Source organism: Macrobrachium nipponense, chromosome 47 (genome assembly GCF_015104395.2).
Source record: "Macrobrachium nipponense isolate FS-2020 chromosome 47, ASM1510439v2, whole genome shotgun sequence".
NCBI classification, from domain to species: Eukaryota; Metazoa; Arthropoda; class Malacostraca; order Decapoda; family Palaemonidae; genus Macrobrachium; species Macrobrachium nipponense.
The window spans coordinates 26,140,272-26,167,771 of record NC_087222.1 but is presented as its reverse complement, the minus strand read 5'-3'; the positions used below and the strand labels follow the sequence as shown (position 1 = coordinate 26,167,771).

General features: G+C 42.2%; 1 protein-coding gene across 2 annotated transcripts; it reads right to left on the bottom strand.

The window, feature by feature from the left end:
- Positions 1-10,655: 10,655 nt before the first annotated feature.
- On the bottom strand, positions 10,656-20,348 carry LOC135204798 (skin secretory protein xP2-like). Of its 2 annotated transcripts, none has more exons than XM_064234978.1 (3): positions 20,136-20,348; positions 13,188-13,308; positions 10,656-12,326 (listed from the first exon to the last, which is right to left on the bottom strand). In XM_064234978.1, the coding sequence occupies exons 2-3, from the start codon at positions 13,299-13,301 to the stop codon at positions 10,656-10,658; spliced, it is 1,785 nt and encodes a 594-aa protein (XP_064091048.1). In that variant the 5' UTR covers positions 13,302-13,308; positions 20,136-20,348. The 2 variants fall into 2 exon arrangements, with proteins under 2 accessions (XP_064091048.1, XP_064091049.1); XM_064234979.1 differs by having other exon boundaries at positions 10,656-12,314; positions 20,136-20,345.
- Positions 20,349-27,500: the final 7,152 nt, after the last annotated feature.

The following is a 27,500-nucleotide window of genomic DNA, read 5'->3' as shown; positions in this document are numbered from 1 at the left end:
ATATATATATATATATATATATATATATTATATATATATAAATATATATATATACACACACACAATTTAATAAGGAGATAAGCTTTGTATTACATCTCTCTCAAACACTGTCAAAAGAGAGTAGTATGAATGGATTATAATAGGATTAGAGAGAGAGAGAGAGAGAGAGAGAGAGAGCCTTGGCCTAAATGCACTCACAAACAAATATATATATAATTGAATAATCGCATACCATCATATCTCACGTTGCCACCAATACACTATTGGGGTATATAACATTGCAATCTGAGGTCTCCCCCCCCCCCCCCCCCCCCCACGAAAATGTGGGAGGGGGAGGGTGTTACTGGAAGGTTGTGGGTAGATGTTCATTGGGTTAGAGAGAGAGAGAGAGAGAGAGAGATGATGTGGCTACCTACTGTCAGTCTCTGCTCATGGGTGAGTTGGTGGTGGGGTGGTGGTCTTCTCCCCCTCTCAAGGGGGGGTTGTGTTGGATGGAGGAGGTAGGTGGGTGGTGGCTGTCTGCGATGACTCAACCCTACTCCTACTACTCCCTCCTCCTCCTCCTCCTGCTCCTCCTCACTCCCTCCTCCTACTCCTCTCTCTCCCTCCTCCCTCAAACACTCCCTCGTATGACTCCTTGCCTGTGGAGTTTCTGTACCGGCTTGGATGTATTATATTATTATTATTATTATTGTCATCAAGATCTCTCTCTCTCTCTCTCTCTCTCTCTCTCTCTCTCTCTCTCTCTCTCTTCCCTGAACATCTGTCTGATTGCGCGGGCAAGGTTGTCCTGTTCATAAAAGTTGAAAGTCTGGAGGAGAAACAGCGAAAAGAAATGAAGAAGAAAATATATTTGCTGATCGAATATTGCTTTTTCATCTATGTAAAGTTTATTGGAAGAGAGAGAGAGAGAGAGAGAGAGAGCAGGAAGCTACTGCCAGCATTGGGCGTTGTTCCTATGCTTGAATATTTTATCGAGGCCTGCCGATCTTTTGGAGCGATTTCTCTCTCTCTCTCTCTCTCTCTCTCTCTCTCTCTCTCTCTCTCTCTCTCTCTCTCAGAGAGCTGGTCACCTATCCATTGGCTGTCTAGTACAAAGAGCAAGCTCTCAGGAGGAACAAGTCGTGACACGACCGTGAAGGCATAATACAAATTCCTGGCCATTGATTTATGGGACGAAGTTTGCTAGCACTTAGTTCCCAGGGTTGGGGGAGGGGGGTGAGATTATACGCCCCCGTCAGCTACCTCCCATAGCTGGTCACCAATCCAAGAACCGCCCAGACCAGAAGGCAGGCAATACTACTTTACAATGGGCGTCTGAATCCCGCATGTAGGAAGAGCCGTCACATAGGTACTTGCTCTGCATGTACTACTGCTGCTGCTCTTGTTGTTGTCGTCTCTCTGATGTCATAACATATTATTGACTTTTTAGTAGAAGGTCAGGTGTCAGTCTCTCTACCTCTGTTCAGAGGTCAAAGGTTAGATTGCTATTGTGTTTTCCAGGTTGTCTTTTGTGCGGTGAGATAGTGAAAGGAGAAGTAAGTTGATTTTGTTAGAGAAATGATTCTGATAGTGAAGAAAGTATAGGTTGATCTTGGTGGTGAAAAATGAAATGGTAGTGTACTGGTATAGTGAAAATGTGATGGTACAGAGACCGTGATGGTGGTGGCTCTGATAGTGAGGGGACAGTAGATTGATTTTGATGGTAGAAATTGAAATGGCAGTGCCTTTATATAGTGAAAATGCGATGGTCATTTATATAGTGAGGGGACAGTAGGTTGATTTTGATGGTGAAACGAAGTTGTAGGATCTTGAAATAGTGATTGCGTGCTGGTGATTTTAATAGTGTGGAAAAAGTAGGTTGACTTTGATAGTGGACTGAAATGGTGAAACTGTTGATAGTGAATAAAATATGCTTACAGTGAAGGTCTTTCATTGCTCAAGTTGAATTTGACAGTGAAAACCAAGTGGTGGTATTTATGTTGAAAATACAACGAACAGTGAATTGAAATAGTGAAAATTGATAGTAAATCAAGTAAGTTCACAGTGACAATTTCCAGATGAAACCTAATATAGTGACAATGATAGTGACAGCAGAAGTAGGTTAATGGTGACTTTAGAGTGGTGAAATATAGTTAAAGGTGATGAGCTTACGCACAATTTAAAGGTGATGACCAATTATACGTCAGAGAGAGAGAGAGAGAGAGAGAGAGACCCAGACAGTACCTATTCCAGAGATGATGTCCTGCAACCCACCCTTAGGTGGGCTGTATACATATATTTTGGGGCATGAGGGAAACCCACCCGGCTTTATAGGGGCCACGCCCCCTTTATGTTTGTGTTTTACGATGGCTCGTCGTCGACTTCTGAGAGAGAGAGAGAGAGAGAGTTTTGGAAGCACCTTCAGCTGCTATAGACTTGGTTACGTAATGCTGTTGGGGGGAGAGAAAGAGAGAGAGAGAGAAAGCTGTGTATTAAAGCCGTCTCTTCATCTTTGAAGGACCAGAAAGGGAAAAGGGTGTGAGGGCCTGTAGCCTTAAAATAGAACTGAGAGAGAGAGAGAGAGAGAGGACCACTCCCAATCACGTCCCCTTTTCAAGAATCATTCTTGAAAAGGTTTCTGTGTTTCTCACTTCCTAGATGCCAGAGAGAGAGAGAGAGAGAGTAGAGACTGATAATGCAGCCCAGTGAATTTGACAATTCTCTCCTGTCACCTTTAATGACACGACTTTTGAGAGAGAGAGAGAGAGAGATCTATCCCCTTGAACATCCTGTCCATTGACAACTGACAGCCCTGCTGTCTGTCAAACGTGTCTATTGGCGAATCTCTGTGTTGCATTTCAGCCCTCATTGTGACCCGAGTGGCTACTTTAGTGTCCATATTTGGACGTATCTGTTCCTGTGTGGTGGATAGGCCATTGTTTTGAAGGCTGAGGGGGGATGGGGGTAGCGTAAGCTAGGATAGAGTTCGGAAGCTCTGTAGCGGGTTGGCGATATGTTTGGGTATCACTGTACGCATATAATTTATATTATTTATATATATATATTATAGATATGTCTCCTTCATGCATATAATTCATGCTACTTTCTACATACATCTGATGGAATTGAAGTATACTTGTGTCCAAGAAATGGATTTTTTTTTTTTGTCTAGAATTTTTGCTTTGGTATGGAAGTTTATACTATTTGGTCCAAGTTAGAAAAATGGTTCTGAATATAATACCAGTTGGATTCTCTCTCTCTCTCTCTCTCTCTCTCTCTCTCAGCGACGGTCGATGCAAATGAGTATATAATTTTGAACGTTTTTAATCTGTCGACGTAGAGAGAGAGAGAGAGAGAGAGAGAGAGGGGGTAGGGGGGTGAGGAACTCCCTGTGCTATTTTGGAACCTTTCTCTCTAAAGGGTCTCATTCAAAATTTAGCAGTTTGAAGGGTAGAATATGTTTGGCTGACTGGTAGGTTGCCATTTTCCCTCGAGCCTACTTTGACCATGACAACGTATATGTATATATATAATATATAAATTCACGTTAGTATAAAGGCAGAACTTCCCTCAATAAACAGTCAATTAAAAGGCAGTTCCAGAGTGGGAATAATTCATCAAAACAGATGTGACACGTAATCCCAAAATACCAAACAGGAGGAGGAGACGAGTCCAAACGGCCCTTTCCTCCTGCAAGGTCGAAAATACGCCCGATTTCCACGGGATCTTCGCCCCTCGCGTGGGCGTGTCGCTCCCCGAGCACCACACTGTCTCTACACCCACCCACCCACCCGCCTTCCTCCAAAAGCATATGGCGGCCCCCTGTGCAAGCAGGTTGTCAGATTACAGGGTTGCCAACGTTTATATAGCTTCTTGGTTGATGCAGTGCTGACAACTTTGTCTAGTGAATGAAATGGATTGGGATAATTTTTTTTTTTTTTTTTTTTTTTATTTATATTGGAGAAATTATTTATTAATATTTGTGAGATTATTGGATTTTAGATTATCGAGCGTTCGTGAATTATGATTGGGGAATTATCGGCTCCTTGGCGAGTTTTGTCCAGTGAATGAAATGGTTTGCGATAATTTTTTTTTTAATTAACATAGGAGAAATTATTGGATTGGATTATCAAGCATTCGTAAATTATTGAGGGGGAATTATCGGCTTTTGGGCAAATTTTGTCCAGTGAATGAAATGGTTCGAGATATTTTCTTTTTCTTTTTCTTTTTTTATGTTAATAGAGAGATTATTTATTAATATTGGCGAGATAATTGGATTAGATTATCGAGCGTTCGTGAATTATTAAGTGGGAATTATCGGCTCTTGGACGAATAATGAAGAAATTATGTTTATTTATACTAATCGGGAATTAGCAAATGAATTATTTTTTTCATTAACTTTGGAGAGATTCTTGAATATTAATTAACGAATTATTTTGGGGGGGAATCTTCGAGAATTTTAATGAATTATCAATGAAGTTATCGGGCGTTTTAACATTATCCGTGGAATTATCGGCTTATGGATTATGTTTGAGAAAGTTTATGTTACTTTATGCACGAACTCATAAATAGATTCAGTATTTAGTGAAATATTGACGTAGATGGGATTGTAGTTGTATGAAGAACCCCCCCTTTTCTTGTGTTTGTGTGTGTATGTGTGTGTTTGTGTCTAAGGCGTGGGCACATATACTAGACTCGATTTGCAATTCTGCCCCCTCCCCCTCTCCCCCTGGGGCTAACCCATACCCACTGAACCACCCCACCAATATCTCCTCTCTCTCTCTCTCTCTCTCTCTCTCTCTCTCTCTCAAACAGCGTCCTGCCACAACTAAACATTGTCATTTCTTTTACACACATTGAACGCGGTAATGCTTGGCCAGGCCTTGTCGCTTGAAAGCAAGCAGGTCTTAACGGTACTCTCTCTCTCTCTCTCTCTCTCTCTCTCTCTCTCTCTCTCTCTCTCTCTCTCATCACAGAACTCAGAAGTCTGTGACACTTCCTATTTTACAAAACCCTCAACCTCTTTCGATAAGTAAAGTCAGAATCTCTCTCTCTCTCTCTCTCTCCTCTCTCTCTCTCTCTCTCTCTCTCTCTCTCCTCTCAGGCAGACAGACAGACCGCCCCGCGTCTGGTCTGCAGTGCCCTACCAATCAATCAATGTGGCAAAATGCAAAGCAAAAGAGACTTCGTCGCGTGAATTAACACGGCGTTCTGTGGTGCTTGCTTGCAATGTTTGCAATGACTGGCGTTCTGCCAGGAGACGGTATGTCTCCTCCCTCCTCCGAGCGCCTGCCTGCCTGCCTACTTGCCTGTTGCGTGCCTGTTCCTGCTTGCTTGCCTGTTCCTGCTTGCTTGCTTGCTTGCTTGCTTTCATTGGTTTCTTCTTCCTCCCTGAAGTATATGGATGGCACGATTTGCAAAAGCAATCTCATGGGGAATTTGCTTGAGTCGTTTGAACATACTTGGGGGGACTTCGTGTGAATCGTCAAGTCAGAACTTGGGACGGTTTCAAGGCGTCCACAGACGCTTCACAGTGAGTTTGGAGTCAAGTGTTTGTTCCCGTTTGTTTCCTGGTGCCTTTTTGTTGGGGGGGTATGTGTGTTTGTTCCTGGTAGCTTTTGGAGTGTGTTGTTGTTTGTTCATGATACCTTTTGGAGGGTGTGTGAATGTGTGCCTGTTTGTTCCTGGTACATTTTCTGGTATGTGTGTTTGTTCCTGGTACCTTCTGGAGTGTCTGTGTCTGTACCTGTTTGTTCCTGGTACTTTTGGGGGTATGTGTTTGTTCCTCGTACCTTTTGGGGTGGATGTCCTGTACTTTTGGAGTGTGTGTGCATGTGTTCCTGTTTGTTCCTGGTACATTTTCTGCTATGTGTGTTTGTTCCTGGTAGCTTTTGGAGTACGGTTGTTTGTACATGGTACCTTTTGGAGTGTGTTCCTGTTGTTCCTGGTAGCTTTTGGGGGTATGTGTTTGTTCATGGTACCTTTTGGGGGTATATGTGTTTTTTCCTGGTACCTTTTGGGGTATGTGTTTGTTCCTGGTACCTTTTGGGGTATATGTTTGTTCCTGGTATAGTGTTTGGGTGTGTTCCTGTGTGTTCCTTATACCTTTATAATGTTTGTGTTACTTCCTGATTATTCCTTATACCTTTTGGAGTGTGTGTTTGTCCACGACACCTTTTTGGAGGCGTTTCTTTCGAACCAATTGCAAGGGATTGCACCAAACTGAAAGTCGATTTGAAACACGCCAAAGATTTCATCCAATATCCATTCTTAAAACTCTCAGTCTTACCAACGAAGTTTCTTTCGAATTCCAGCAGGTGAATCTGACGACTCGTTTGCGTGACCTCATTTGACCGGGTATATCCCGGTTGGGTGACCTTTTTTTCTATTTCCCATAAAAGCTGGTCATTTGGGTGTGAGTCTCTGGTGTTTAGTGATGGTTTTGCTACGTCATTGCAGACTAGAAGGGAGTGGTCGATGGGACGTGTATTGTTTAAAAATAATGTTGTATGTATATTTATGTATGTACGTAAAGATTACAATCACCATCGTTCAGTCCCTCACTGAACACCAGTATACATATTCAGTCACACAGTTAGCTTGGTTAAGTTTATGTCTCGCTATTTTGCATAATAATATTCTCTGATTCAAAATCATTTTTAATTCTTCAATATCCTCTACTTTCTTCCGTGTTCCCTGCTCGTCCCATATCCCCAGGCTCAAGTGCTGATGAGGTACTTTATTATATATTTACTCTCTCGTGACCGCCCCTATTTTTGACCTGTCCTGACCTCGGAAAATAAAGAACTGAAGTGATGGAATATGATGCAGGGAGATTTTGTCCCGTAGAGTGTTTTTTTAAACATTGTGTTTGGCCCATTCTCTATCTCTCTCTCTCTCTCGTATGAGGCATTATATATATATATATATATATATATATATATATATATATATATATATATATATATATATATATATATAATAATACACACACACACACACACACACTATTATATATATCATGGTTCCATTAAGAAGGTGCTCTCTCTCTCTCTCTCATCTCTCATCCTTCTTGATGTGCTAGTGTTATAGAATGGATAGAACGTAGCAATTACATTAATTGTAAATTTGCATTTCAATAATGCAATTTTCTGTTGTTGTTGAGTGTTTTGTGAATAGAGATGCTTCCTCCTCGGGTGATCGATCTCTGGTTTTTTGCTGGTGTGGTTGTTCTGGTAGTATAGGACTATTGGAACCCATGTATTACATATGTATAGTATATAAAGCATTGTGTACATCAGACCAGACTGAAGTGGAACTTGAAAGTATATGTAAATAGTGTTTAGCCAACTCTCCTGTATGGCAGTTAATTGCTTTGATTAACTGCTAATAAGAGAAAAACGTCTTAAACATTTCAGATTGACTGCTTGCTTATTATGTGTGGGGTAAGAAGATTTGAGAAAGGGATACAAATGTTGAGAAGGTTAGGTTAGGTACAAGATGGGGTCAGTGTGAAAGTGGCATTTACCATTTTGTTGATTTTACCATGGAGTCTTATAGTATGACCTCTCTAGATCAGGTTACAGCCATACTGGAGCCTTTGGGGTCATATATTTTAATTTTTTTACTATCAACTCTTATAGTATGATCTCTCTAGATTAGGCTACAGCCATACTGGAGCTTTTGGGGTCATATATTTTAATTTTTTTTACTATGAACTCTTATAGTATGACCTCTCTAGATCAGGCTACAGCCATACTGAAGCCTTTGGGGTCATATAGGTTCAAGTTTTCTTGGTATCAATTTCAGCTCCTTCTGAGATACCCCATGCAAGAACATGTCATGCATTTTGATGGTTAAGAGTTATGTCAGTTATAACACATGCAGTGAGTGTTATAAGGCGGTAAATAAACAAAGACAAAATCCCCAAAGGAAAGAGAAACGACGGAGTTCTGCTTTGGGGGAAACGTTGAGTCAAGACAGACTGACATAATTGTAAAGTTTGTATCATCTGAATACGTAGCTGTGTGTGATAGGTGTTTTCTTGTTAACAAAGATTGAAAATCATGTTTCTTAAGGCAGACAGACGTCTAATTAGACAAAGGTCTAATGCTACCATAGCCTCAAAAGCAAATAGAAAGTTATGTGAAAGGTTTACCTTCATAGAACATCATATTCAAAGGAAACTATAGCATATTTTCTAGTGTGGTTTTTTGCTTGATGAAGAAAAGGAACCCAGGAGTTGTGGATGGAAAAGGAGTGGTCAGGAGTAATTTCATTGAGTGACAGATATGTCAGTGAAAGGGGAAGAGGTTGGTTACTTGAACCATTGCAGTGACAGATCAGTACATGTCAAGAAAAGGGATTCCAGGTTGTTCGGAACAAAAAGGGAAGTGTGGGGGGGAATTAATTTAACCTACTGATTTACATGTTTTGGAATTTTTTTTTAAAGTACAAGGGAAAGGGATGTATAAAGTCTAAATTCAGGAACTGAATTTATAGACTGAAAGGTTCCAGATTCTGGATTTCTAGAACGAATACCAATATGTTTATGTAAACATGTTAAAAAAGTCTAAATGTAGAAGCAAAAAATTTGCCATCTAGGGTATTGTACAGGTGTAAACTGAAGAGTTCCTCAAGTCCACATGTCAAAGGTAAAAATAAGTGATCACTGTGTTATCTTGTCCCAGGATCTTTGCGTTTGGCAGCATACAGCCTATATGTTTGATGTTGTATCTCTCTCAACTTTGTAGAGGATAGGGATTTTGAAATTCAGATGGCTGAGCCTTCTGCAGTTCAATCAAAGTCGACCTTTGATGTCATTTGCATAAATTTATACCTTGAATAGTAAACCAGCATGGCCTTACTTTTTGGGAGGCTCCCGAGAGCTGTTTTCATCGAAGTCACTTGGGATTGGTATTTCTTCTGCGTTTCTTTATGAATTTGCTTTCTGTTTTGTAGTACATATTATACCTGTAGTAGTATGTCTGTTTGAGGGACTGCTCTGACTCCATGCTGGGGAGTTCCATCAAGATAGTATGCCTTAACGGCAGTTCATATGAAGTGCAAAGTCTTGATTTATAAGCATGGACAAAAGGTCGGTCATCTTGAACTCTTTAGAAATTTCTGTGGATACCATATCAGTTGGGCAGTTATCGAATATATTAAACCTTCTTGTTGTATAGTGGCAGACCATCATTTTCCAGCACGGGGTGACTTTGAATTATAATTCTCACGTATGAATATTTTTATTAAGAAATTTTATAACAAACACTAGACGTTCATCAGCAAGGAATGCCGAAAAGGAAGTAGAATTTGTACTTAGGCACAAACCCTTCACGAAGTAGAAAATGTTGGAAGAAGATTTAAAAATAAATAATCTAATTCATCAGATTTCTTCAACCTTTACACTACAGGACAAGAGCATCGTCAAAAACCTTCCCGGATGCTTGGTAGACAAAGGCTTCTCTTTTTACAGAAGTAAACTGAACACAGAATGAGATGTTACTTCTTTATTTCACCATTTGGCTGTTTCAACAGGCCTCCAGCGTTGGCCTTGGGAGGCGCAGCTGGAGGGGGCGGCAGAGTGAAGTCGTCCAGGAGACCGTTGTCGTCCATCACGTCTTCCAGCAGAGGGATGACCACGTCCTCTTCTCCCGTCTGCGTCAGGAAGGCCGGCAGGGGACCCAGGGGCGGGGGTGTTCCGAATGACTGGGGTGGCGAGGAGACCGGAGCTGGAGCAGGGGCAGGGGCAGGAGCCTTGGGGCTGAATCCTAAAGGAACCTGAGAAGGTGATTTAGGGCTGAATCCCCCTGGGGCAGCAGGTGCTTGTGTTTTGAAGTTGATAGGAACTTGACCAGGGGAGCTGAATGGGTTCTGCATGGGTGCAGCCGGGGGCATGGCATCGGGGGCTTGATGCAGAATTGGTCCCATCGCCGCTCCGATAGCCGAGCCGATCGAGGGACCCATGGGAGGGGCGGCAGCGGGCGCATTCATCCCGACGGCAGGACCCATCGCGGGTCCGAGGGTGGGCATGAAACTGTTTGCCATACCGGGGGCTGGTCCAGGTTGTGGCATTGGTGCGAAGCCTGGGAATGGACTAGAATTTTTAATCTGGGGCGGTTGTTGAGCTTCTGGCGCAGGTGGTGCTGTGTTGGTGTTGGTTGGCCCAACTTGTACTCTCAAGTTCATGACTGGTGGCGATGCGTTTTTGTTCGGCGCCTCTGGTGCCGGCTGTGTTGGGAGTGTGGCTGCGAAAGAAGGACTCAAGGGAGGGACGAATGTGGAGGCGAAGCAAGGAGCTGGTGCCGGGGCGGGTTTGGCACCTCCCGCGGCCGGTCCTATTGCTGGTTCGAGGGCAGGCGCGAGTCCTGGGGCTATCGTCGGGGCTGTGGCTGGCTTTGGTTCGGGTGCTGGAGCAGTTCCTGGGAGAGGACCTACTAGAGTTTCGGGCTTGGCTTCTGCCGGTTTGACTTCGGCAGCAGCTTTGGGAGCAGCCGGTTTGGCGGGAGGCTCTGGCTTGAGATCTGCTGGCTTTGGTGTCGGTGGTGTCGGCAAAGGTTCTGATTTCTCCGCAGCTGCTGGCGCAGGTTCCGGTGCGGGCTCGGCTGGCTTCTCCTTGGGTTCGGGCGCAGTAGTTTCAGCTGGCTTGGGTGGTTCCTCTGGTGCTTTCATCACTGGTTTGGGAGCGGCTTGTGGTTTACCTTTTGCGGGTGCAGTGCAGGCGCGGTCTTCACCTCTGCTGGTGCAGCAGCAACAGGCTCAGGCTTGACCTCTGCGGGTTTTGCTTCCGCAGGTTTTGGGGCTTCAGCGGGTTCAGCCTCTACAGCCTTTGGGACTTCTTCTGCCTTGGCCTCTGCGGGTTTTGCTTCCGCAGGTTTCGGTGCCTCGACTGGTTCAGCCTCTACAGCTTTTGGGACTTCTTCTGCTTTGGCCTCTGTGGGTTTTGGTTCCGCAGGTTTCGGTGCTTCGACTGGTTCAGCCTCTACAGCCTTTGGGACTTCTTCTGCCTTGGCCTCTGTGGGTTTCGGGGCTTCGGCTGGCTTTGCTTCGACGACTGCCGGTTTCTCGTCGGGCTTTGTGGGTTCCTCGATCAGTAGTGCTTCTACAGGGGCAGGTGCGGGTTCCTCAATGGCTTCGGGCTTGGGTTCTTCCTTTGGCTCGGCTGGCGGTGCTTCCGCTGCCTTTTCCACAGCTGGTTCGTCCTTTGGTTCCTCTTCCTTCAGTGCCTCCGTTATCTCGGCTTCGATTGGTGCAGGAGCCTCCTTGGCTGCAGGCTTAGGTGGAGCGGCCTTCTTTGGCTCAGCGGGTTTCTTTTCCTTGACCGGCTTCTTTTCCTTCTTGGCTGCTTTGACGTCTTCGACAGGAGCGGCCTTCTCGGTGTCTGCTGCTGGTGGTGGGACGGGAGCAGCTTCCTCTTCCTTCAGTGCAGGGGCGGCAGCTTCCTCAGCCTTTGGCGCAGGAGCGACTTCTTCTGCCTTGGTTTCAGGAGCAACCTCTTCAGGCTTCGCCTCAGGAGCAGCTTCCTCGGCCTTTGGCGCAGGAACGGCCTCTTCTGGTTTCTTTTCAGGAGCAGCTGCCGCTGCTTCCTTGGCCTCTGGTGCAGGAGCTTCTTCAGCTTTTTCTTCCTCTGGCGCAGCAGGAGCAGCAGCAACAGCAGCTGGTTCAGCTTCTGGCACAGGAGCAGCTGCCTCTGCTTCTTCGGCCTTCGTTTCAGGAGCAGCTTCTTTGGCCTCCTCTGGCGCAGGTGGTGGTGCTGCTGCAACCTTTTCTTTCTTCGGCGCGGGGGCTGGTGCCTCGGGTTCTGGTGCAGCAGCATCAGCAGGAGCCTCTGCATCTCCTGCAGGAACCGGAGCTTCCTTCGCTGGAGCAGGCTTCTTGGGAGGAGCCTTTGGTTTCTTCTCTTTTGGAGGGGCTGCTTCCTTCTTGGCTTCCGCCGGGGCGGGGGGCTCTGCGGCCGCCTCCGCCGGTTCTGCCGCCTCCTTCTCGGGTTCGGGGGCCTTCTTCTTCTCCTTCGGAGGCTTCTTCTCTTTCTTCTCGGGCTTCTTCTCGCGCACGATCTCCACCGTTTCGGTGACGGGCACGAATGGCTTCTCTGGCTCCTTGGGTGGCGGGGGGGCCTTCTTCTCTGGCTTCGGCTTCCTCACGACGATCAAGTCTGTCGGCATGACTGCTGGAGGCACGTTCACCTCCAGGGGCGCCCCACCCCTGAGCCTCCTGAGTTTATTCTCCTCAGCAGGGGAGCTTTCGGCGTAAGCTACCGCCCTTCGGTCTCTATCCTGCTGGCGTTTCAGGAGACGCCTCTGCCGCCTGGATGTGTATGGTCTGCCTTCCTGCAAATGCAACTAAGGATGTAGACAATGAAAAATGGACTCTCAGGTCTGAGGGATTTCTATCAATTGTATTCACAAATGGCATTGAAAGGTTTAGGACTTGTTGGTAATGTGTAAATAAATGATATAAGGTTATTTACAATCTCAAGCATGTTTTTATATTACATTACATTGAGAATGATCATATGAACATACGTGTGTGCATTTACTTAATGCCGTACACAAAAGCTTTCAAGTCGTCGTACAACATACTAATATATAACTAAGACTTTCCATATTGACCTAAGGTGAGCATTCAAGGGTCTAATCAATGTTTACCTCGTGTAGGTGAAGCACACGCTATCAAATAACGTAAGGCGAGCATCTTAAGTAACTGAGTAGCATTTATCTTGGAAAGATGAGAGTCTTATCTGGGGTTAGCACCCAATGTCAGTAATTAGCACCACTAAACTTCTCAAGTATTCTTATAGTAGATGAGCACCTAATGTTATTTGATGGAAAGTAACTCAAGGACTTGTTTTTTTTTGGTGGGGGGGAGGTATGGGGGGTTACTGGACAGTATTGACCTAGGTGAGCATCTAGGGTACTTGACACCATTCACTGAGATGGGGCATTCGGGGTAATTTGTCAGTTTTTACGTAAGTGAGCATCTAAGGTACTGGACAGGAATTCACATCGGCTAGCATCTAGGGTGCTCAGATGCGCACCTAGGCTATTCGACGGAATCCACCGAGGCGATCATTATAGATTTTCAACAAAACTCACCCAGGTGACCCCTTAACTCGAAAGGACCAACGACCCTAGGCAGGTAACGTAGCCTACCCGTCCACCTTGCGGTGTTGAGAACCGAGACGAGAGCCCGGGAGTACTTACCATGACACTGTACCACCAGTCTCGCTTGAGCTGGTCTTGCTTATACTCCTCCAGGCCCTTCTCGAAGGCTGCCCAGGCACCCTCCCCTCTTTTGTGGCTTGATCGGCCCGTCATTGCGACCCTGGAATAGTAGTCTTGGATGAGAGAGTGCTTTGTGGCTGGTAAAATTATTAGTGCAAAGCATTTAACACGCCCTGAAATATTACGAGAGGTTATCAAGCTACTGATATTGTTTTTTTTTACAGTGAGATATTATTGGTATGATGGCTGATCTTGACCCATTTTGACAAGATATTTTTGTAAAGACAGATATATTTGTTACTTGTGGACAGTTATAATGGTGGTACTATTTTGTGATATTTGGAAATAAACATTAGAATATTACTTGAAAAGTTTGGGTAATATTTCGTGAATAATATATATATATATATATATATATATATATATATATATATATATATATATATATATATATATAAGTATATATAGGTATATATATATAATTTTTAATTTATTTAAAAATTAAAGTTGGTGTTGAATATTTTTTGGAAAAAATGTATTTCGTATGGATATATCACACCTCGAAGCCTTTCGTCAACAGGGTCATCGATCGATCGATCGATCGAGAGAGAGAGATGAGGAGTATAGTATAGTTTGTTTCCCATTCACCCATTTTCTATTATGGAGGAATCAAGAGTAGTGAAACGAGGAGATACTTTCCCGTAGAGTTGTGTACCGTTAGGTTCTACGTACAATGGTGTAATAAGAGTCTCTCTCTCTCTCTCTCTCTCTCTCTCTCTCTCTCTCTCTCTCTCTCTCTCTCTTTCCCATCTCTCTCTCTCGTCAATTGACAGAAATTCGTCCCAAATCATTTAGAGGAAATCACAGAAAACCAATAATTCTCTGCCAGTTGTTGATAAGGGACCAGACCAATTTATGAGACGCTCTCTCTCTCTCTCTCTCTCTCTCTTCTCTCTCTCTCTCTCTCTCTCTCTCTCTCTCTCTCTTCGCAGAAGAGACACACGCCTTTAAAGCTTCCTTCTCATATTCTTTCTAGTGAGAGAGAGAGAGAGAGAGAGAGAGAGAGAGAGAGAGAGAGAGAGCTGGGAGCAACAGGAAGAAGCACTTGTTCGCTCTCTCTCTCTCTCTCTCTCTCTCTCTCTCTCTCTCTCGCAAACCTTCTTGTCGTCTTTCGTCTTTATGCACTTTCTTGTTTTATAAATTATATATATATATATATATATATATACTATATATATATATATATATATATATATGTATGTATGTATGTCTTTACATAGCCCAAGCAAGGTAACCAAATCTCTCTCTCTCTCTCTCTCTCCTCTGCTCTCTCTCTCTCTCTCTCTCTCTCTCTCTATGTATATATATATATACTATATATATATATATATATATATATAATATATATATATATATATATATATATATTAGACATCCGGTTACCGTGCCTCGGCTATATATAGACATGAGGTCAGGGAATTGATTGTCTCTCTCTCTCTCTCTCTCTCTCTCTCTCTCTCTCTCTCTCGCTACAATTATAAGTATCCATCTTAGTCACTGCTTAATTCAACCTTATTTGCCACCACTAATTATTATTATTATTATTATTATTATTATTATTATTATTATTATGATCAGAGTATCTACTTTCTCTTCAGCAAAGAGAGAAGAAACCGAGAGAGAACGAAAGTATAACCTTGGCGGATCTTTCGGGGAGGGTGCCAACCCCTGGCTTCCCCCCCCCCCAACCATCCCCCCTCCCCCCCTTCCCCCCCTTCCCCCCCTCGCTTAGTGGCACTACGACGAGTGCCAACATTTCAAGTCGCTTCCAAACCATCCGCTTATTTTCGTTTGCCCAAAAAAAAGACTCTCTCTCTCTCTCTCTCTCTCTCTCTCTCTCTCTCTCTCTCTCTCTCTCTCTCTCTGGCTAAATGCTGTGGTCTATTCTCGTTCAAACCTCTCGCACGGTCCCACCAGGTACACTTTTGAGATCGAACCCAGGGTGGGTCGCCTCCCTGATGCTCCTCCTGTGAATGCTCACGTACCAGAGAGAGAGAGAGAGAGAGAGAGAGAGAGAGAGAGCCAGCCAGCCCACACAAGGACATATACTATGTGTGCCCGTCGTAAATATATATAGTTGGAAAGAGAGAGAGAGAGAGAGAGAGAGAGAGAGAGAGAGAGATTGTGGTCGGCTCTCGAAAAATGTGAATAGTAATCTTATATTTTTACAATCTACGAATCACATGGTAGATAATTCCTTGTCTTGATGTCTTAAGTCACCCCTGATTCAGAGGATAGGTAATATCCTTGTGATTCACTTGGCTCCCTCTCTTGATTCCCTCAAGTCGTGATGATTCTTAGTTGATTCTATTTGGAAAATGATTAGACACGTTTTAGGGTCTTGTTAATGATTGGATTCTCACTTGTTAAGTGGTAACTATATTGCTTTTGTTAGTGGAATCCTAACCTGGTCTCGAGTCAGTCGTAGAATCTTTGAAATAGGAATCACTTAACAAGATTCGGTAAGGACACTTGTGCTAATTGATTCTCAAAGATATCTGTTAAGGTTTACCACGAATCATCCAGGATTCTTGTCTGAGTCTGTCGTAAGATCTGTGAATTCTATGAACTGTCATCAGTGACTCTAAGAAGCGTTGATTCCCAGATATGTCATAAATGGCTCCAAATCTATAAGATCGTAACACGGGATCAGGTCGTTATGTGGGGATAGCCCGGGGGGGGGGGGGGGGGGGGGGGGGGGGGGGGGGGGGGGAAGCGGGGGGGGGGGGGGGGCTGACTACAGATCCTAGCAACTATGTCTCCTTATACGAGTCCATCATTACGTAACAGCTTCCTAGATTGTGACCTACGGAGCCTTATTGTTGCTGTTACGTAACGAAACGTCGAGGTCAGGCAGGCAGGCAGGCTGCGGCGTCTGTGTCTGTGCCAGCCGATGCCCCGGCCATACCCATGCCCAACGCCCAGGGTATGTATATAAGGGTATCACCACCATGAAGGATGGTGTCTTTATATATAAGGTATTGGTATGCTGGACATAGAGGACGATTTGGATAGAGACCTTCGCTTTTGGGAATTTGCTAATGAAATAAAGTCTGCTGCTTCTCTCTCCTCTCATCTCTTCTCCTCTCTTTCTCTCTCTCTCTCTCTCTCTCTCTCTCTCCTCTCTCCTCTGTGCAGTTGGCACAAGGACAAATGCACCAAATAAGAATTTCGTGGTTCCTCGTGCGTTTCTGAAAGTCGAGTGGGTCTCGCCAGGCCAGTTGGAATCGAGGGGCGAAATTATTTTAAGTTTACTGTTATTATTGTTCACATTTTCAATTAATTTTAAAATCCGAGATTTGCAGGTTATCCCCAAGTGTCAAGTGATTCTCAGGACGAAATTTGACGGCGGTATTTGACGAAATAGAACAGAAAATGACAAAAATATTGAAACGAATATATATATATACACACACACACGTCAAGTTTGATATAATTCGATATGTCAATGATTGAGGATATGTTTTGTTATGTTTGTTTGCCCGGCTAAAATTCATTTCTCAAAACCATGAAAAGAGCTTTGTAACGACGAGAATCTCTCTCTCTCTCTCTCTCTCTCTCTCTTCTCTCTAATCTCTCTCTCTCTCTCTCTCTCTCTCTCTCTCTCTCTCAACCTTGTCACTGATTCAACAAAACCTGTTTCATTTATCCAAAACCGTCAAAATCTATGTGTAACACTAGGAAAAACATTCTCTCTCTCTCTCTCTCTCTCTCTCTCTCTCTCTCTCTCTCTCTCTCTGTGAAACCCATTTCGACATAAAAAAAACCACTTTCTTTAATTCTGCTAGATAACTAGAACCAGTGTCACTTGCCTTGGTCTGAATCCGTGGAGGGGTGTAACTAATTAAGAGGTAAAATCAGACACAGGTAACATTACACACGCAAAAGATGTCACGGTTTTTAATCAACAGTCTGTGAAACCGGTCAGTTTCGTCCGTGACAGAGAAGAGAGAGAGAGAGAGAGAGAGAGAGAGAGAGAGAGAGAGAGAGAGAGCATTCCAATCCCAATTGGAAAGGTGTTGAATCATATAACAGCTGTATCTACACACTGCAAACTGCCATTCTAATGAGTGGTTCGAGCCAAGTGTATATGTGTCATCTATAGTCACTAATATGTCGCTGGTTTATGTCATCATCAAGGTTTATTGAACGGCTTAATCGCGGTTTATATAAAAGAATGGTTTAATCGGTTTAGATTCCAATTGTTGACTCTATAATGCTCTTAGGTAATCACTGGTTTGAAGTTTCAACGCAAGATGATCTGAGCGGTTTATCCATACGTAGATTCTCCACGGTTTAAACTTAAAACCAATAACCAAGGTCGGTTTCGTACCTTATCAGCCATCACTGTCAAAGGCGAAGGTTTATAGCAGTGGTTTATTGACGTTTGACGTCTTCAGTCAAGGTTGAGTGCCGTGTTATCGATGGTTTACAACTTCGTGTTTATCAGCGGCTCGTCTGTGGTTTATATGGTAACTCAAGGCTACCCATGGTTTATGTAACTCCAAGGTTAATCTCGGTTTATGTGTTGGTTGATGGTTTAATTAGTATTTGGGTTTATCTGGTTGATTTTGTTACAGGGATTATATATATATATATATATATATATATATATATATATATATATAATATATACATATATTATTTGACAATGGAATTGCATTATAAATAAGCATATTTTGACACTAGAACACAAGCATACGAGAAATAATGATTAAGATTAGATACACGAGTTGTGTAATAATGAAATAATGCTACTAATGGAACAGGTTCTCTCTCTCTCTCTCTCTCTCTCTCTCTCTCTCTCTCTCTCTCTCTCTCTCTCTCTCTCTCAACCCACCGTGACGTATAACATATCCTGTCTGCAGTTGCATAGAGGAATGAGATCACTGGTGTAACTAGGAGAGAGAGAGAGAGAGAGAGAGAGAGAGAGAGAGAGCTTAACAAAAAAATGGTCCACATGCATGGAACAGATATCATTAAAAACACCTAAAATGTCTTACCACCATGGCCATTATAACCAGTCACCCCACCCACCCCCCAACACCCACACACACACAAACCAAGTGTTTGTGCGTCCTTCCACACGTTTAATAATCCCCCTGCCTCCTCCCATTGTATGTTGGTGAAGCCTGATATCTGGGCTTTTCACGGTTTGTGACCTCCTAACCTGTCTTGTGTCATTTATTAATTTATTCATTTGCATTTTTCCCTAAGGATAGAAATCGTCTGAGTGTTTGTGCATGTGTTTGTGCGATAGACAGCGTTTGTGTGTTTGTTCAAAACCGTCACTCTGCACGTTACGTAACTCGTGGGTCCTGTTTGTGAAGGATTGTATAAACTCCTTTCTTCCAAAAGACGTGTTTGTGTGTGTTGGTGATTGCGTTTGTGTAAAATGGGCAGTGTTTAGTTTTTATAGTGTATGTGTGATGCCTGTAGTATAAGCTTAACGAGGTTTGTGCGTTTATGTCTTATTCATGAATGTATGGAAGTTTTTACGTTTGTGCGCGTGTATGTGAGTTTGTATGTGCGAGGGTGACCACTAATCGGAAGGGTGTTTGGGCGTATGTATACTAGCTTTGGTTTGTGTATGTGTATGCGAGTATGAACGATACTTGTTTCTGTATATGAACTTTGATTTCGCAGAAAAATGTCTTGAATGTGTTGAGATTAGTGTTACAATGTCTTGATTTCACAGAAAAAAATGTCTGAACGTCTGATAACTTAAATTGATTGAGAAAACTATCTGATTTAGTCAGGACATTATATTTAAAATTATTTTTTTAATGTCTTATGTGCATTAAGAAAATGTTTCGGTTTAACGTTTAAAAAATGTTTCTGCTTGTCGAGAAAATGTAGGGAAAAAAATATCTCGTATAAGAAAATGTTCCACACGGAAATGATTACTCTGTCTCTCCACAAGAAAATGTCTGTCACTGTGATGACAAAACGAAAAACAGTTCAAGTCTCCACGAGAGAAAATATTAAATATTATGTCTCTTTTGCGGGAAAATTTTCAAAATGTCGAACAGCAAATGCTCGTGTCTCGCGAGGGAAGCATCTTGGCTCTCTCTCTCTCTCTCTCTCTCTCTCTCTCTCTCTCTCTCTCTCTCTCTCTCTCTCTCGAGAAAGTTGCCAAGAACGAGTACCATGTGTCTGGATATTTATAGAAGAACATTTAAGTGTCAGTAATCATGATTCATTTATAAGACGAAAATGGTATTAATAGATGAATTCTATATATTTTATCTGTAGATTTAAGTGAAAATGTTTTTGATTTTTGGAATATAGTAATATGAGTGAATACCCCACATTGGGTAGCAAGGTGGCGTGCCCCACTTATGAAAAGTACACTTTTTTTCTAACATATCATCATAGGAGGACAGATATTCACTTCAATAGAATTGTTTGTGTATGATGTTTGTGTACAGGGTCATATAATTTTAGTATTAAGCAGTGAACAAAAAAAACTTATAATAACACTATGTCCAGTTAACTCAATGATGAAAGATAAATAGATTAAAAACCTCTTGTTAAGTAGTGAACAAAAAAAAAAAAACTTTTATTAACACTATGTCCAGTTAACTCAATGATGAAAGATAAATAGATTAAAAACCACCTTGAAACCATCTTAAAATTAAACACAACCACTCACGGCACTTGGCACTTCTTACTGGTGGCACTTGAGAAATTCTCCTCCTAAAAGCAAAACACCTTTTAATTAAAAAAAAAACCAAAAAAAAAAAAAACAAAAAAAAAAAAAAAAAAAAACAAAAGGTGCGATCTCTCTCTCACGAACGAATGACAAACTCCACTTTGCAATCAATTCCAAAAACAGGAGGAGGAGGTCGATGATGCGTCACTCACCGTCACTTCGCAGGATCTTGAATATGTATATGTATCTCCCTCCCTGTCGATAGAACAACTACTATTATAAGGTCCCGGTCTCAGAGAGAGAGGGAGAGAGATAGAGAAAAAGAGAGAGAGAGAGGGGGCGAGACAGCGCGAGAATTTCGTTCGGCTGCGACGGAGCTACGCTTGCAAATGCCCCGGGAGAGGGCCGATTGGTGTCTTTTCTACCGGGGGTTGGAGCTCTTCTGGTGGTGTGGTGTTGGGGCGTTTGTTGTTGACTCCTTGGCCAGGCCAGAGAGAGAGAGAGAGAGAGAGAGGGAGAGAGAGAGACAGAGACTTTACGTAACGGCCAGGGTTATAAACGGATGCGCCTTACCCTAACAGCACTGCTGCATCTTCTGCTTACTTCTGGTGGTGTGCTTCCACTAGTGCTGGTGGTGTTCCTCGTGGTGTATTGTATACCTTGAGGCCATATACACACCTTGGGGCTTGGGCACCATGGCCCCCAGGGGGCACCTCAGAAGTGGCGAGCAGAAATGACCCTACTTTTGTATAATCTGTACCCTAACCTGATGTATGGTATGGACTTGTTGAATGTCCCCCTTTTCTAAATTCGTGATCTGTAGTCCTCCTGGCGTATACCTGGAGGCCACATACACCTTGGGGCACCTTGTCCCCAGGAAATAAACCCCCCCCCCTCGGAAATGGCTAGCAGATATGACCCTACTTTCGTATTCTACGCACCAACCTAACCTTTACCTGACATATGGACTTGTTTAACGTCCCCGTTTTGAAATTCGTGAAATGGTGTAGCCATCTTCCCAATCCTCAGCCATGCTGCTATGCACGTTTCCCCTATTCCCTCCCTCTCTCCCTCTCTTTCCCTCTCTTCCTCACTCAGTCTCCTCACTCACTACCTTCCCTTGCATGTTTTGGTAACCCTCTCCCCCCACACCCCCCTTTCCTGTATGGGACCCCTAGACCGTAGAGGAGAGGGGTGGGGGGGGCCGTTTGAAGAGGGGGGCACACAAGCCAATCATACCAACACAACAACATTTCCTCTGTACCAACCCTCTCTCTCTCTCTCTCTCTCTCTCTCTCTCTCTCTCTCTCCGTGGGCCCTCCATGCTACCTGCTTCATGTTTGTAGGGCTGAATGTGCTATATTTACACAAACACTCACATACAGACATTTAGTTACAGGAAAAATAAACTGACATACAGACATTTAGTTACAGGACATACAGACACTGAGATAACAGCTGCATGAAAACCGACCGTAATCTGTCTGTATACAGGCATATGATTAATTTTGGAAAATGGAATGATGACTCCAGAAGTTGACCAGTTGACAAAAGTTGGGTATTTTGATGATGATAGCGTGGCTGACCCGGATTTGTAAGGTACATCAGCGTAAGGGAAAGATCCCAAGGAATTCGTAGGAAAATGTAATTAATGTGAATAAAGGACTATTTATGCTTCTGTGAGTTAGTGTTAGGTTGAAATATACAGACTTTTCCCGTATCCACTGAGGTGTATACATGTACACATGCGTATATGTAAATCTGTTGAGAGAATACCACGGGAAAATGATAGGCATTGTCGAGACACTGAAGTAGTTTTGAGGTCCTCTGTGAAAGTAGTTACTTAGAGTTTCTGTATGCAATGCTTACATATCTACCTAATTACTAAACGGAATTTCAACCAACCCATATGATAACATTCCAAGTCCAAATATCCACTGGGCCCTTATCACTCATTCATATGGGCCAGGCTGTAATATACTACTTAAGCCCCGCCCCACCCCCCCACCCCCTTATCTCAATAATAATTGCCCTGTGTGAGGTTATAATATCTTCATCCATCTTGATCTTCATGGATGTTTTGAAATATTAAATTGTTTGAGCTTGATTTGAAAGTGTCTCGAAGGTGGGACAACTATTTTGGGGGAGATTTGTTGGAGAGACAGGTTTATGTAAGTGTTGGTGAAGGCTTAAAACAGTGTTGGAGAAACGTAGGTTGATGGAGAAACGTTGGTGGGGGTGGGGATGATATTTGAGGAGAGTGTTGGAGAAATCTGGTTGACCAGACCCGTTGGAGTTGTTGGAGACCTTTATAGAAATAATTTTTGGGGGAACGCCACAACAAACCAATTATTTGAGACTCAAAAAGTATTAAAAATGATGTTGATTTTATGACGTTTGACTAAAGAAATATATCATTTTAATAAATACTTTATTTTTACATTTTCAATCGATCATAACCATTAGTTAACTGATAGACTTCCAGGGTATATGTTGCAAGTGTTTTTGACCCTCAATGTATTCAATATTCGTAAGAAATAAATTTATATTTTATTAATATACTGAAAGATTTTTGTTCTCTATTGCAGGTACGTGCTGTAAATTCTTGGTAGAACTTAATTAGCAGCAAAGACATTTGGAAGGTAAGATATGAATCGCATTGGATGTATTCCAATTTATTGCTCCTGTGAATAAATTGCTCCCTGGGATTTATTTACTTTCATTTCTTAGTCGATGTCTCTTTCAGTTGTATAGACTGGATTTATTTTTATTTTTCAATTTTCCTATGGAATCTTATTTTAAGCGATTACTTTGAAAAATTCATTTTCCGGCCTTTTTTCCAAATGTATTCTCTTATATATAAAACGAAATATTTTGTTTTAAAGTAGATTTTGTCAGGGATGTATACCTATATATATATATATATATATATATATATATATATATATATATATATATATATATATATAAATAAATAAATCAGATAGGGCCTATATAATCACCTACAAGCATACCCCATTATGTCGAAATAAACAGCAGAGAGTGTTACACATTGCATAGAAGGTCAGTATACAGCACCTCTACACTACCTCAGAACATAGAACTACACTTTACACAAGAAGAGTATACCACGCCATCTTCTACCAAACAGATACACCTCACTTCAGTTATGCCTGCGTATACTCTACACATTAAATCTTCCACCAAACAGATACACCTGTGTGTATACTACACCACTACACCTGTTAAAGCATACCGTCCCAGTACACCTTGTTACCTAACTATACAAACCTGCGATGTTAGTCAAGGGGTGTGTATGGAGGGTGTATACATACGTCACGCTAGAGATACCCACTACACTATCTTGAGCCATAGGTAGGGATTAGTACCAAGAGCGACGACTCTTGTCTCTTGGCTACTGTGACATACTTCGAATTGTTGTTCTCCGCCTTGTGTAAGAGAGAGAGAGAGAGAGAGAGAGAGAGAGACCTATAACAGCATAGAATCCAGAATGCCCCTACAAATGACCTTGGAAGGTCACAAGGTCATTGGGCAAGGGTATGGTAGGGTACTGCCCAAGGTGTCATGTTTGTTTATTTGTCTATGGGCATTTTTTTTATTGAAATATTTTTGTATTTTGTACAGGTTAGGAGCACAAAATCTCTCTCTCTCTCTCTCTCTCTCTCTCTCTCTCTCTCTCTCTCTCTCTCTCGTGAAGGTATCGAAAGCGGAACAAATCCCGTGTTACCCAATTGTTACGTGAAACGGCGACGACACGAGGAACCAACCCTGTTTGGTTAGAGGGGGTGGGGGGTGGGGGAGAACCTCTCTCTCTCTCTCTCTCTCTCTATCTCCTTCACTCTCATCTCACTCCTCTCTCGTCCCGTCTCTCTCTCTCTCTCGTTTTGTAGACTGTAGAGGACCCCATGTGTTTGGCTGGCGCCTAGCTGTGACCTCCAGACTAACTATCTCTCTCTCTCTCTCTCTCTCTCTCTCTCTCTCTCTCTTCTCTCAGTACAACTTCCTCTTCAGTGTTCCGTCTCACACCTTCGAACCTCCACACTAGACGTGTAAATGAAATACGTCTTTCAGTGAACCAGTATTTATTTATTTTCATTTTTCATTCTTCATTTGATGCATAATTTGCTCACGTAATGTCTCATAATATTCTCCTTTTATATCTGTCTTTCTTGAACATCTGCGCATTTTTTTGCATATTTCTGCCTTTTTTGGGGTGTTGGGGGGGCGGAGGGGGGCATATATCTGTTTATATAACACAGCACTGCATCTTCTGGATCACTAGCTATCATATGTAAGCGAGGAACTATTCTTATATATCTTAATTCATTCTTTGGTTAATATCTGTTCATGTTTATTGTTTTTAACTCAAAATTGTTGACGTACCGCTGCATAATAGGACAACATAGCGTCTTGCAACATTCAGTTTTATTGTTTTCAATTCGTCTACGACATCCTAATGTCAAATTTGTTGAGGTAGTACATCAGTGCATTGCAAGACTGCGTCTGTACCCCGTTGCATAATAGCGCAACGTAGCATCTTGCATTCTGGATCGAAGCACTTGTTTCGAAGCAGATTTCGTCTTGCAATGGATCCCCCGCTTGCAATTGATTCAATTCCCGCGTTTTCTCTCGCTTTTCGAGCATAACTGACCGTACTAAAGCTGGTCTCTACGTTCCTCTTTGTAAGTAGGAACCGATTTCCGTCTTGGAAATGCGAAACAAAAACAAAAACCGGCAACTCGTTCTCGATATTGCCGTCTATATCGCGGCCAAAGCCACTTTATAAAAATGACGGGCTTGTTGCGCAGTTTCTTAGCAACAAAAGTAGTTAGGCAAAGGCCACTATTACTAGTTACGCTCTTCCCCCCTTTACCCTCCTCCTTCCTCCTCCTACCCAGCCAACCCCACCCACGAAAACCCACCCCCCCTACTCGCGTAGATATCCGCTCTGGGCGAAAGGTTTACGTAGCCCTCACAACCCGTACAAAGCCCGGCTAGTTTCGGGGGTTTTGGGGTGTTTTAGGGGTTGGGGCTTGGCCAGGGGGTTAGGTTAGGGTTTAGGGAAGTGGAGGAGGGGGGGACAGGGATATCAGGGGGAAGGGGGTTAAGGTCGGATCACCATCATCATCATCATCAGCTGCTTAGCAACTGTGGCGGCGACTTGAGTCTTTACTCACCTCACAAGGAAGGGGTGTAGGGGGGTGGGGGGGTAGGGGGGGGGGGGGGTTGGTTGTTGTTATGTAATGGGGAACTTGTAACGGCTTTAGAGGGTCCTTGGGTCGTTTATGGTTGGGGGAGGGTTGGGAGGAAGGGGTTGAAAAGGGGGTGGGGGTGTGTTTGTGTGTGTATGTGGCTGTGTCCTTGGGATAAGAGGGCGTATTGAAGCATAAGGGCACAGATTGGCAGAATGCAGAAAGGAATACAGTTTAATGTTTTATGATAGAAAGTCGTGAGCGAGTTGATTGAGATATTGCAACGATCTGGCGTTGTTTCTCTCTCTCTCTCTCTCTCTAGGTTGATGTAATTATGAATGCATTCCAATTTACACTCTGTAAGACCAGGGGGGTATGCCAATCTCTCTCTCTTGAAAGCAAAACCCACCAACTCTCTCTCTCTCTCTCTCTCTCTCTCTCTCTCTCTCTGGGTGAGTTTATTATATAATCCATTGGTAGTCGCGTGGAGGCGCCATTGTTTCCAATACATCTGTCTTATAAAGTCATTCTTTTCCCTTCATTTTTATTGTTCTTATTTTGTTCTAAAGTGTCTACAATGATACAAAGTGTAAAGAGTCATTGTATAATTTTTAAGACATTACAAAAAAGCTTTCGAACCCTTCATTGGGTTTATCTTTTTGGACTGAAGATGAACCCAGGGAAGGGTTCGAAAGCTTTCTGTAAAGTCTTCAAGATTATACACGGACTCTTTACACTTTGTATCATTGTGGACCCTTTAGAACATTACATATATTCTTGCGATAGAGAGTTGTTCCTTATTGATCTTATTCCCGTCATTCCTGAAGGCACATTTGATTGATTGACGATTGATTGATTGTTGACAGGTGATATATATATTATGAAGTTTATCATTTGCATCTGACGAAGATTTTAAGCAGAAATATTAATTTTAAGAATAAATATTAATATTTTTAAAAGGAAAACTGGTCGTACTCACATTGAAGCTACGTAGGCACCGTTGGGCTTGGTCTGTAAACGGATGGGTGACCGAGGTATATATATATAATCACAAGTGCATATCACGTGATCAGCAAGGCCACGTCATGGATATTTGCCGTCCGTCAGTGAGGGCTTTATTTGTGAGTGTTTGTGCGTGTTTGTGTATGTGTTTGTGTTACGCAATAAGGACGCCTAGGACCAGCGTGGCAGTATAGTAAAATGCGTAATAGTTCTTCCTTGGTTTGTCAGTCCTCCGTCTTGTGTTGGTGATTGTTGGTGATTGCAGTTTTTTCGGTTTGTTTAGTTGACTCTGTTTGTGGTGGTTGCGTATGCGATTTCTTTGTTATTGAGTTATTTAGTTGTTTTAGGCTTCAGTTATTTGTATAGATTAATAATAACAATATTATATAATATCTCTCTCTCTCTCTCTCTCTCCTCTCTCTCTCTCTCTCTCTCTCTCTCTAACTCATCTCTCAATATATATATATTATATATATATATATATATATATATATATATATATATATTATTACTAATCTATTCCATGAATGATATCTAAATGGAAGCCAATTTCATTTTACCCTCAATCCAAAGAAATTGTAAAAAAATATATAATAGTAAATTTAATTTCAGAAAGTGATTAGTTTGTTTCTTATTGAAAAATAATGTAGGTATATTATATATATATATATATATATATATTATAATATAATATATATATATATATATATATATATATGTATATATACCCTTTATAAGATATATTTTTATCTATAATTAATATATTTATTTGTGGTTTCAATTCGCGGGATCGTGTCTCTCTCCCTCAAGATTCGCGTGGTATTATATACACCGTACCTTCCATGAGGTCACGTGACACTTTATGATTTATTTACCGTCGGATAAATCCTTTGTAGGATATCAAATGAAGCCAAACAGCGTAAATATTCTTTAATATATATAATATAATATATATATTAATATAAGATATAATTATTTATATATATATATATATATATATATATATTAATATATAATATATATATATATATATTACAGAGAGAGAGAGAGATGTAGGTAATATATACTGATAATAACCTTAAAAGTCTCGTACTTTCGTTTATTATATTAAAAGTCTTGCAACTTTCATGAATTATATTGCCACGTTTGGGAATTCGTTGCGTCCTTCCGTGTTTCCCTGACGTGTGAGTGAGGGATTCATCTGATCATGTTTTGTTTCTGTTTTTATATCTTCCTGTATCGCATTTTGGTTTTTTTTGGGGGGTGGGTGGGGTTAAGTATGTCACAAGTGCTCTCTGTCGTTACTTTCTTACGTAACATCCCCCAGCGAGAGTTACTTACACCCGGTTCGTACTTTTGGGG

Excerpts from the sequence above, each read along its gene's own strand:
- LOC135204798 (XM_064234978.1), bottom strand. The coding sequence starts at position 13,301 with ATGACGGGCCGATCAAGCCACAAAAGAGGGGAGGGTGCCTGGGCAGCC. Across the intron at positions 12,327-13,187 it reads ACTGGTGGTACAGTGTCATG|TTGCATTTGCAGGAAGGCAG; the intron begins GTAAGTACTCCC and ends CTACATCCTTAG.